Raw genomic sequence first — 12,055 nt, 5'->3', positions numbered from 1 at the left:
CAGAGGATATCCGATGACTTTTGATGTGCTGTCCCTGACGGGGCATGGAAATATTTTATATATATATATATATATGTATGTGTATATATAGATATATATATATATATATCTATATATAGATATATATATATCGCTGAAAGTCGTGAAAGTTACCTCAATATCTTATTAATTGACCATAACACTCATGTTCAAATGTTTAAGACTTAACGCTTAAGACTTAATTTTGGCGCAAAGTTATGTTAAACGTCAATAGTTTATGCATACGCATAAGAAGATTTATGGATAGAAAACTGCATACACATCCATGCACACTGATATGAACTCATAGATGAGTACAGTTATACATTGTACAGAAATGGCCTCCCTAAACGGAATCGTACGGAAGATGCAGCTTTGTAAACTTCCACTGAGGGTCGCCCTTTTACTATTTTTAATCCACCAACGCACTGTGGGGTGAAAATGTAGTATTTATTTATCTATCTATCCCCTGACTCAGGTCAGCATGGCCAGCAAGACAAAAACAAAAGTGCAATTTGCAATACCCAGGTTTGCATTGTGGTTATCCTATTAAACACAAATCAATTTAGAAATATGAAACAGCCACCTATCCTTTATCTACATCCATTTTTATCCTTTGCAGGGTCATAGGCAGCCAGAGCCTACAGCAGCTCATACTGGGCGAGAGACGGGGTACAACCCGGACTGGTCACTGGTGTTTCACAGGACTGACACACATGGACAAAGAAATATTCACACTCGTAATGTCTTGGACTGAGAAAACCCATGGTTTTTAAAAATCAGATTGGAGTAATATTGTGCTCCAATTATTAAATCTATCCACTTCTCAGCATTGCTTTACGGTGATACAGGGACACTAATTCTCTCCTTAATAAGAGCACGACTCTATATGGAGTTTGATATAAGTATGATGCGTTCAAGCGCACTATTTCATGTCTTCTTTCCGTTAGAAGATGATTGTAATATTTATTCTTTGTGATTAGAATGCGATTACTAATGTTAGAAAAAGTGTCACTTCCTGTTATAGCATGATTATAACAGGAACAGGCTTTTGGTGTTTGATGTTCTGTTCAGTTAAAATATTATTTTTAGGTGCCATTAGGTGTCCTTGAACACCTAATGGCCTCTGCTTTGAGATAACCCCTGTAATGACTTGGTGATATATAAATAAAATTGAATTGAATTGAATTGAACCTAAGCCACATTTTGAGACTGTTACTGGTAGAGATGATCGTACACCGCTACATGAGATACAGTGTTTTCAGATATTAAGTCATTTGAATGGTGGTGTGAGGTCACTGGAAGGGGGGCTTTGAGTCAATATACTACTGATCACCCCTTTTTACCCAACTAGCAATAGCACAGTTCTTAAAACATATAGTATAAGCATATAGCTAAACTAAAAAAAGTATTTTTACTGTTTTACAATGTGTCATGGATTAATTTTCATCCAATTTTGTTTACTTTTTAGGTTCATTGTCCCTGAAAATGAGAAACTGACCATCTGATCTGGTAAAGTGATTAACTGCACCGATGTGCTATAAATTTAGTGCATACGATCTGTGTTTCTGTGCTAATAGGGACACATGGAAGGTGGTTGGTTTCCTTTTAACTGTGTTAATGAAAAATAAAACATTGGGACACAACCTGTGCTGACACAGGAAACAGGAGCAATAACTGCTTTGTCTGTCTTTGTTTATTTTATATTCAGCCTTCATCTATTCACTCCGAACCCGCACATGCATTCACTTACAGTATTGTCTGTACTGCCTACAGTAGATACACACTCTCTCTCACACACAGACACACTGATCATCTGGTTCTATTTATCAGGATCAGAGGGTGGAATGCATTGTTGCTACGCCTGGTTCTCATTGTAGCGTTTCACCCTAAAAACAGCTCTTCTAATTGCATTTGCTCTTCTTTGATTTTCTTTTTTTTTGCTAAATTTCTCTTTCAATTTCCTCTTCTTCCTCTGTGGCATTAAAACTATAAATTTGACAAACACTTACAGTGTGTGCAGAAAGTATTCAGACCCCTTCACTTTTGTTTACATTTTGTTAAGTTGCAGCCTTACGCTGAAATCGTTTAAATTCATTTTTTCCCCTCATCAGCCTACACTCAATATCACATAATGAAAAAGTGAAAACAGAATTTTAGAAACGTATGCTCATTAAAAAGGAAAAACTAAAACATCACATGGACATAAGCATCCAGACAATTTACTCAGTACTTAGTTAAAGCACCTTTGGCAGCGATTACAGCCTCAAATCTTCCAGGGAATGATGCAACAAGTTTTGCAAACCTGGATTACGGGATTTTATGCCATTCTTCTCTGCAGATCCTCTCAAACTCTGTTAGGTTGGATGGGGAGCGTCGATGGACAGCCAGCTTCAGGTCAGATGTTCAACTGGGGTCAAGTAAGGGCTCTGGCTGGGTCACTCAAGGACGTTCACAAAGTTGTCCCTAAACCAGTCCAGCGTTGTCTTGGCTGTCTGCTTCGGTTTATTCTCCTGTTGGAAGGTGAACCTTCAGACCAGTCTGAGGTCCATGTTGAAAGCATAATTTCAACATGGATTCAGTACCCTCTATTATATCACACACAAAAATATCTGTTCCTTTGAGCCAAGTCTTCTTTCATGCATTTTCATGCCTGGAAAATGGCGAAGATTTTTGTACATTTTCTACATAGGCCATCCGACATTGGACTTATGGTGACAGACCCTGAGTTAACATTAAAAAGGAGTTAACATTGGTTCATGTATTAAATCATATTCCCATATGAATTTATTAGAACTCACTTGGTAAACAGATGAATGCCTTCAATGAAAGCTGTTCTCGACTCCACATTCCTTATGTTTTGCTTCCCTTTACTTTGTATTTCAATATGTTTAAGTCATTCATTTAGTTATAAAATATGATTCACATCTATTCAATTTTCGAGTGAATTAAATTAAACTGAATTCAAAATGCAGTGAAATACAGACACTTGTCTTGTATGTTTACTGTTCTTTGTTATATTTGTTGGGGCTTGGTTGTGGGAGGGATAAGTATGTTTTACTGGCAGAAAGTCGTCAGGATTAACTCATCTGTGGGCACAGCTGCGCCGCATTCACAACTTTGAGCTGGTGTGTACTTTTTCAGACTGAAGCGTCTCGTAGTCTGTCAGGTTAATTTATGATCGCAGCCATTTCATTTAAAACCTTCAGCTCCCATTGAACAAATGGCTTTAAGCTGAACTGCTCTACCCTTAAGCTCCCACTTTTACTCCCTTATTCTCACACATTTTTTAACCCCCTTTTTTTCCCTGATCTATGCAAGGGTATTGTCTCTGCACTGCGCTACACTAGTGAGGTCAAAGTTCTGGGTCTGGTTCACAACAGCACACCTGAAGTAGGTAGGGCTTCAGCCTCTTGATCAAAGACAGAGCAGGGCAGTTGCCCTCACACCACCCCTTCTGACCTACTAATGTCATGTTGTTATGTTAACATCCATGTGCATGTAATACTCTGTGTGTGAGTATGTACAGTAAAAATGTGAGTGATTGTTTTTCTATTAAAAATGGACAGCAAAATTGTCAGTTATGGGACAAAACAACACACACAGAGAATGTGTGTGTGTGTGTGTGTGTGTGTGTGTAAGAGAGAGTGTGTGTTTGTAAGCGAGAGAATGAGAGAGAGAGAGAGAGAGAGATTTCTGAGCAAGAAAATGCTTTGAAGTCACTGAAAATTCCAGGAGTTTCCTGTTAACAAGCCTGGGGTATAATGTGAACCAGGAGTGCATGTCTGTGTGCAAGCAGAGAAAAGTCTCCCCAGTCAGTCTCTCGCTGCTGGTGAGAGGGGTTACCATCTAGCGATCCTTTTACCTTTCACATTCATTCCAGATTTGCTCCACCTGTTTTTTAAGGATACAGAATGCTTCAGCCTTCAGCGGGGTTTTGAATTTGGAAATTTCTCAGCTGGGGTTTTGTGAGCTTTTTAACTCTTACGTTACTTTTAAACAGATGGTGAATCCATCTCGTCTGCAACATTTGCTACAAATGACTTGGTGGTGAACACAGCACTACACGTTTTTTTTTTTTTTTCCAGAGAAGAATTTGTGAGATGCTAACCAGTTCCAGCTGATCAACAAACAAACAACTCAATCATATAAGTAAGGATGTGTAATTTCTATATCTCACACTCACATTTGTTGTTGTTTGCTGCTTTGTGGAGCCTCAGCTACCAGAGTTTGCTTGCTGCCTGGCCGGGCATCAGTCGATCCAAGCCCAAGGATCAGCTGGACCCGACTGTAAGGGACTGGGGAGATTATTCAGACCTCCCTCCAGGAATCCAGCAGGGACTGACGTCGGACGAAGACGGAGAACATGATGACACCCGTCGATTCGGAGAGTCTTCATCAAGCCTGGCTCCGGAGCTGGATTTCCTGGCTGAATTTGCAGGTAAGAGAAATTATCTGTTCAGCTGATGTATGTATTTGTCTGTCTACCTACTTATAGTAACTACCCCCTCCCCCCCCAGGTAGAAAACGGCTGTGGGTGATAACAGCCCCATCACACAATGACCACTATCTGCGTATGATGGAGAAACAGCTGGAAGACATGGAGCAGGTACTGTACCTATTTATTTACTCTTTAGCTACATACTCCATATTGAATTTGAAGGAGAATTTTCCTCAGATTTGTTTCATTTAATCTAGGAAAATAATAAATTGGAATTTCAATCAAAACAGTTTTCATCCTATGTTTTCTGTAACTCTATTTCTCTCTTTTTTCTTTCTCCTTTTGTCGCCCCCCCCCCCAGGAAGGGCTGCACTGCCATCTAGCAGAGAGAGACACCTTCATCATCACCATCATCCAGAATGCCATGATGGAAGGTCGAATCCAGAAAACAACTTTCCAAGGAGAGGCCACAGTAGAGAGCGTAGACCCAGACACAGTTACTAAACTGCTGCACTACTTGGAGCTTACCAGCCAGGTATCCATTGCGCCATTAACAGATTGATTTTCTTACAAGATATAAATAATTTACTGCCTTTTGAGATAGTTTTATGAAAACAAATATTTTTGAAAATCTGTGTCATTCCTTTGTGGTTTACCTGCTCTTGACTTGTGCTTTTACATGCAACACCCATTGTTTCAGGAGCAAGGGTTCACGATGCTGGTTTTGAAGAAGAATCTAAGGGTCAGTGAGCGGTTCCCCTATCCGGTCCGTATTGAGGCGATTTTGGAGCTCATAGATCAGTTTCCCATGAGGAAGCTGGAGAAGATGACCAGAAAAGGATCCAACCTGAGGTTCCATTATACCAATATGTTCCTAAAAGAGATTTAAAGAGCGGTTTAATAAGGTCATTCAGGCCACTTTACATTTACTTACTTCACAAACATAAAAGAATATGAAAAAAGTGAGCAAAACTGTGCAAAACTATAAACACTGAACCTGATAAGGAAAAACTATGTTGTATGGGTCCAGTATCAAAAAGTATTTCCACTTCAACTTGCACCATTTCAGCCTTTTATAATATGTTGCACTCGTACACATTAGTTGTGCATGAAATTTTAGATCAAGTTATTTAGGAAAAATCTGCACAAATCCTCTTACACAAAATGCTGTTTGATGTTGTTGTTGTTTTTTTTTAATTCAGGTGTAAAACCAATAAAAAGAAGGTTGTGGTGAAAAGGAAAAAGATGAAGAAGAAGATGGTGCTGAGCCCTCAGAGGCGAGCAAATGTGACTTCTGTGGTGGCATTAAAAAGAAAACCTCCTCCTGACAAAAAGGCTGCCTTGAAGAGTAAGATCTTGGACATCTTGAGTGGACGGTCGAGGTTTGTTATCCGTAAGGGGCCTGCTGTAGGGTCCACGAGGGGAAAGGACTCGAGCATTGTTGGTCAGGCAAATTCTAATGGACAGGAAAAAGCAAAAGCGCACAGTCCTCCATCTGTATCAATGAGCAACGAAAAAGGGAAGAAAGACAGGTGATGTCTTTTCATATTTTTGATTTAACTGAAACTGTGCTTAGATTTTGTATTCCCGTCTGGTATGTCATGCCTCCTCGTCCCTTTACACCAGACAGAGATGCTTTTTTTATTTTTAGTGCTGGATGAACAACAAAGTAAACTGTGAACTTTTTGTATTGTATTGCAGACCTGACTCCACTTTGGAAGAAGGAAAGAAAAGACATGGAGGGAAAAACAATGAGGATAAAAAAGAGCAGAATGTAAAGGATGAAACACAGAGCTCTAAGAAAAAGGGCAAAGGGAAAAAAGGAAAGAAAGGAAAAGGAAGAGGGAAAAAGTCCAACAGAGAGGCCAGTGAGAAGGATAAAACAGCCTTGAAGGAATTTTTAGACAGTTTGAAGGGAAGAAGAAGGTTGATGGTAAGAACTTTCTCTTTTTGCATACCGCTGTCTGCCTTTTTCATCCTGTCTTTCAGCCCAAATCCTGATGTACAACAGCATCCACATTACAAATTGTATGCAAAACATTGGACTTATCTGTATATCTGTACTTAATCAGTACCTTCCCACTACCTAGTTTGAGTACTGTGCCTGTTTGTCTGTTGTCCTGGTACAAGCTGATCTCCACGCCCAGCAGAGATGCAACGCTTTACATCCAGCAGAAAGAAGAGATCGAGAAGCATCACTGTGACTTCGCTATCAGGAAGATCACCGTTGCGACCATTGTGGAAGGCAGTGACGCCACACTCACGCTGCAACATCACCAGCTCGGTAGGAAGTGTTTTTACATTTCTATGTGTGTCTGTGTGATGTTGAATGTTTGAATATTTGCATCTAAAAAAATTTGATTCAGTTCTCTTTAAGGGTGATCCAAGTAAACAGAAAATCTCATGCAGATATTACCAATGGAACACACTATACTTTTTTACTAAGGCTTGACCAAAGGCACATATGGCTTCTATGGTTCCATAGTACAATGGTCTGGAACTGAATTTCTTCACTCTTGCATTCGTTGCAACAAGGCTCATACTGGTGTTTTTTATGCGGTTTCCTCTTTACTTCAGTTCATTTGAAAGAATTCTGCTGCAGAATGCTCTTTGATGGGGTTGCCTACATTTGTTGTTGTGCTATTTTTATATGCAGTGGGTACTTCTGACTTCAGACTTCAGTCAGCAGCTGAGCAACAGGTCTTTTAATGGAAAACGAGACTCTACAGCCATGCTAGTGGCTCTGTGAGTGGGTACTTATGCACTAAAACCACAAAGGTGCTTTAGAGCTAAATGGTAACACATCTTATTTTATTGTTTGACCATGCTAACATTTGCTAATTTGCGGTAACACAAACTACAGCTGTGAACAATAGGAATGTAATTTGTTTTTGCTGGAGGAAAAGTCAGGGACCACCAAAGCCGTTACAATTCATCCTGAGGCAGACATGAATGTTTGAACGAAATTTCATGGCAGTCCATCCAATAGCTGTCGAGAAATTTTGTTCAAAACCACATGGTGGTCAACCTCATGGTGAGGCTAGAGGAGAAGTCAGGGGATCACCAAAGTCATTAGGATTCGTTATCTGGGAAGCACAAATGTGCAAAAGTTGATCTTAATCCATCCAATCATTGTTGAGATATTTCAGTCTGAAACCTGGTGGTTGTGCATGGTGGTATGGCTAACTACTTCTAATTTAAATTTCTAGTGCATAGGAAGAGCATCTCAATCAGTGTTCTCTTTTGGTGACTGGTTTGCTTACATATTGTACCAGGAAGTAGCTGTGTTTTTCTAACTCTTGTGGCATGTAGTCAGTAAATAACTCTGCTATCACAGCAGTTAGACTTTAACATGACTTGTTGTGTGTGTACAGGTGGTGGTCAAAATGACATTAACGCATGAACTTCCTGCACAACATAACGCATTCAATACAACAGCCCTGGAATAACTACTATCTTAGTATAGTAGTAGTAAGCTTAGAATGTCCAAACACCGTTCAGAGGTGTTTATTCAACTTTATGGTTATTTGGGTATCATAGTTGTTGTTTGTCCTGGGTTTCGTTACACTTGAAGGTGTTTCATTTATTTTGTCCGCTCCCTATACTGTAGGTCTATATGTGCACACATTCATTTTATGTTCATATGTATGTGTGTGTGCATTTCAGAATCAGAGCCTCCACTCAGTGACCTATCAGAGCTGTTCTTAGATTCAGGCCTGATCTCCCTGTTGAGAGCAGAGCTAGGCCTCTCGTCCTCTGACCTCTTTTCCATGACTGTCACAGACTACGACATCAAGCCCAATGTAAGAACTTGTTGTTTTTTTTGCTTTCCTGTCCTTTTACTTGAACTTAGACAAGTATTTATGTTCCCTTTCAGCAACACTTTTACACATTCTCACACCTGGAAGCTGTCCAGTTTTATAGATGTCACGTCATCTGCCAAGACTGTTCAAACCGTTCTTTCAATGTGTCTTTTCCCCTCTTATGACTCCTATATCTCTCTTTAAATTGTCTAACTTGCTTTTGTCTTCCCCCAGAGAGTCTTTGAAGCTCCACCATCAAGCCCTGCTCTGTTCGAGTACATAGACAACTTTCCCTCAAGGCACTCAGAAAAAGAAAAAGAGAGGAAGAGTCCTTCAGTCTGTTCCAAAGAGAAACAGCCTGGAGCTGAGAATTCCTTGCTCAGGTAAAGTACTGCAATTCTCATTATTGCCTAGTATCCTTGAGGCTACAATGTCTGGGTCCTTTTTTGCTCCGAATTAGCACTGTTAACTAAAAGTAAAGACTTATGGTTAGGATTTATTTATATATGTATGCAATCATCAATAAAAACGTGTCTCAAAAAGCCTTACCATAACATAATATTTGGGAAAGGTAAGTGAGATTCAGAAGTGCCTGTAGGTAAGTTTGAATGCTTGAATGTTGTTGGTCTTCTTCCTTGTCAGACATGTAGGGAAAAGGACTGAATGAAAGTTTGACTGACCTACACTACAACTTCCAAACTTGAATCACCCTTTTTATGGACGTTTAGGTTCATGTCTAAGAGGAGACTGCTGCTCATCTCAGCTCCCTCTGAGGACGACTACTCTTTCCAACAGCAGCTCTCGGCTCTCAGTGGACAGGAGTGTCACCTGGGTGAGTGGCACACCACACGAACAGCACACTATCTGCCCTCTCTGTAGTCTTTGGTAAAATATGCAAAAGCTTTAAAAGAATCAGGTTTCCCCTCTGACCTTCAGGGCTGGGAAAGCCAAACCAAGCCAACATTACATTACATAACGAATATATGAATATGAAAAGGTCATACATGTAAACTAAAAGAAAGTAATTATTGTAAATGTTCAACCATAACCTGACATGTATTTAGCTGGAGAAAGCAGGCATCACCTAAACATTTTACTACCCATAATATTAACGTATACAAACAAATTAAGAAAAGCATTTTATTATTTTCACTAGTGTTTTTTTTTTTTTAATTTTAATCCATGAGCTTGTTGATGTTCCTTTCAAAGCCCTTATTGCTAAGATACACATTCTTGGGTCTTTCCTCAGGTATTCGCCACTTTGCCATGTTAAAGCTGATTGGAACCAGAGACAAAGCATCAGGAACTGTCGAGCTATTTCCGCTGAATGGTGAGTCAGAGTGATGTGGGGAAGTCCAGGTACACGGGACAGTAATGGAACCAGTAACTTGGAATTTACTGATAAACACTGTGTATATTAATGTTAAAATACATAAACGTTTTTAGGTTTTAAGGTTGAACTGCCATTTTGTTTTATCTCAACTGATAAAAATGTATCACAAAAATGTGAAACTTTTTCTTTCTTTCTTCTCTTTTTTACTGTTTTTCAGAATTCCTAGCTGTCCTTTTTTGTGTTTTTATCAATTTTTCCTGTTGTTTGTAAAGTGCACTGCATCATTTTCACTCTGTCATCCCTCTTCCAGGTCATAGTCAGAGTGAGGTTGAGCCGTTGTCCTGTGACATGGTCAACAATCTGAGAGAGCAGCTGAAGATCAGTAAGGACTACTTCAGCATGCTGATCGTGGGGAAGGACGGCGATGTCAAGGCATGGTTCCCATCACCCATGTGGTCCTTGGATAACATCTACGACCTGGTGGACTCCATGGAGCTTCGCCTCCAGGAGGAGAAGCTGCAGAAGAGACTGGGGATCCACTGCCCTGAGGACAGAGGAAGAGGAGGCAGCGAAGCGGGACACTATCGCGGCTACGATGAGGACAGGGTGGAGGACATGTACTTATATCACCAGTCAGAGGGGTGATGAGAAGGAATTTCTACCGAAAATCTTCAGATGAGACGGAAAATACATGAACACACGGATTTTAACATGAGCAAACAATAAACAATGATCTCAAAAACTCATCTTCAGGACTTACAGGATTCAATGTATTTAATGTTTGCAAGCAATAAATTTGAAAAGTGGATCAGAAAATAGTTGAATAGTTTCATTCAAGAATGCCTTAATGTATGCATGTGTGCAGTCTTCAACTGTTCTTTAGATAAGCTGGTGTTCTGTTATTATTTTTGCTGATTGCAGCAACAGTGGAAGAGGAAGAATGTCCATACAAGGCCGAGCCGCTGTACTTTTTGGCAACACATCTGTCCGGTCTTTTTCAAACACATTCCCCGTGTAATACAAATATACAAATGGAAAGTTCCTGTGTTAAGACATTGTGATGCTGAAATCAGCATCTGAAACTGTATTTAAATGAAACAAATGTTTGAGGTTTTTTTGTAACTGAGCTAAACATCTGTTTTTAAAGAGCTGTAGTCTTCACTAGTTAAACAAAAAACATATCTTGCACATAAGCAAGAATGGTACCAGAGTTTCCACGCTCACTTTAATTCAATTGTACTATTAGGGAACTTTTTCTACAGTTGCTATCAATAGAACACATGGAAAATCATCCAATGCTATAAAAACAAACATGCAAACATCATTTAATAATGAGGAGAGAGCAATTTATTTCATCTAGACTTCATTTGGTTAAACAAAATACACATTTCTCACACCAGCACTTTAGTCCTAAATGTGGATGTTAGTTTCTGCAGGTTCAGCAGCATCATAAAGTAAGAAAGAGGGAAGTTTTGAGAATCTTGTAAAATACACACTTAAACTTTAAACTTAATTTACATGTTTCCTTTTTCTAGTTAAATTTTCCTAGGTAGTAATGTTAAATACAGGTTTGTAAACACTCTGGTAAGCAAATGTAAATCTGTTTGAAATGAATTCTTGTCATTGTCATGCTGTAAAGATCAATTTTAAAGTGTTCCCACTTCTTCCCTTAAGTGTATGACAAATATTTTAAAATAATAAAATAATCCTGACAAGTGTTGATGCTATAAATATCATGAAGTTAAGTGACAGACTGAAGATCTAGCATCGTACCCTAAGAACAGTGATACTGTTGTGTTGCATGTGAAGGTAGGAAAGTAAAAACATGACCTGCAGTAAATCCTTACAGCAGAGAATGAAAGAACTGAGGCACCGGAGGAACGGGAATGGAAAGATGAAATATAAAAGCCATCGGAAAAATAGCACGTGTCCTAAGAATAGCTTGTGATTTAGTGCATGCCTCAGCAAAAGTGTCTCCACTGTAAATTCTACAGCAAGAGGTCATAATTTTCAAAAAAAACTACATTGAGAAGAGGCAAGAAAGGTGAATCATAAATAAATATAGATATGAAGAAGAAGTGGGGAGTTAGAGTGAAACAGAAAGTTGAAATTTGCATGTTTGTGTAATGTACCCCCAATAGTGCAAATAAATGGGTGCCAGGCGCATTACAGACCACAGACTGTGTCAAGCTAAGGATGATGGATGGTTCCCAGTGCATCCTGGGAGAGTTTGAATGCCACAGTCTGCTGTCGCCCTTTGTATGTTTATGTGGGTAAATGAGTGAATGTTACTTATTCAAACTCCTTCTCTCATAAACCCTAAACTGTACTTTAAATTCCTGTCACATTTGCAGGAAAAATGTAATGTCTAGAAAATGTCAAAAGATGGATAATCCAAAACTTCCCTCAGCTATGAAGTATAGTTAGATTGTCTTTCATTTCCATTCTTTTTTAGCCCTG

General features: G+C 39.2%; 1 protein-coding gene across 1 annotated transcript; it reads left to right on the top strand.

Annotated features, from left to right (window-relative positions):
- Positions 1-3,859: 3,859 nt before the first annotated feature.
- On the top strand, positions 3,860-11,212 carry ccdc80l2 (coiled-coil domain containing 80 like 2). Its single transcript, XM_040157843.1, has 12 exons — positions 3,860-4,459; positions 4,539-4,627; positions 4,821-4,994; positions 5,160-5,311; positions 5,662-5,991; positions 6,161-6,392; positions 6,590-6,743; positions 8,126-8,262; positions 8,497-8,645; positions 8,991-9,094; positions 9,512-9,592; positions 9,906-11,212. Exons 1-12 carry the CDS (start codon positions 4,177-4,179, stop codon positions 10,238-10,240), a joined length of 2,220 nt encoding a protein of 739 aa, XP_040013777.1. The 5' UTR covers positions 3,860-4,176; the 3' UTR covers positions 10,241-11,212.
- Positions 11,213-12,055: the final 843 nt, after the last annotated feature.

This window comes from Xiphias gladius, chromosome 20 (genome assembly GCF_016859285.1).
Source record: "Xiphias gladius isolate SHS-SW01 ecotype Sanya breed wild chromosome 20, ASM1685928v1, whole genome shotgun sequence".
NCBI lineage: Eukaryota > Metazoa > Chordata > Actinopteri > Istiophoriformes > Xiphiidae > Xiphias > Xiphias gladius.
Note: the sequence above shows the minus strand (reverse complement) of the source record. Positions and strands in the feature narration are given on the sequence as shown.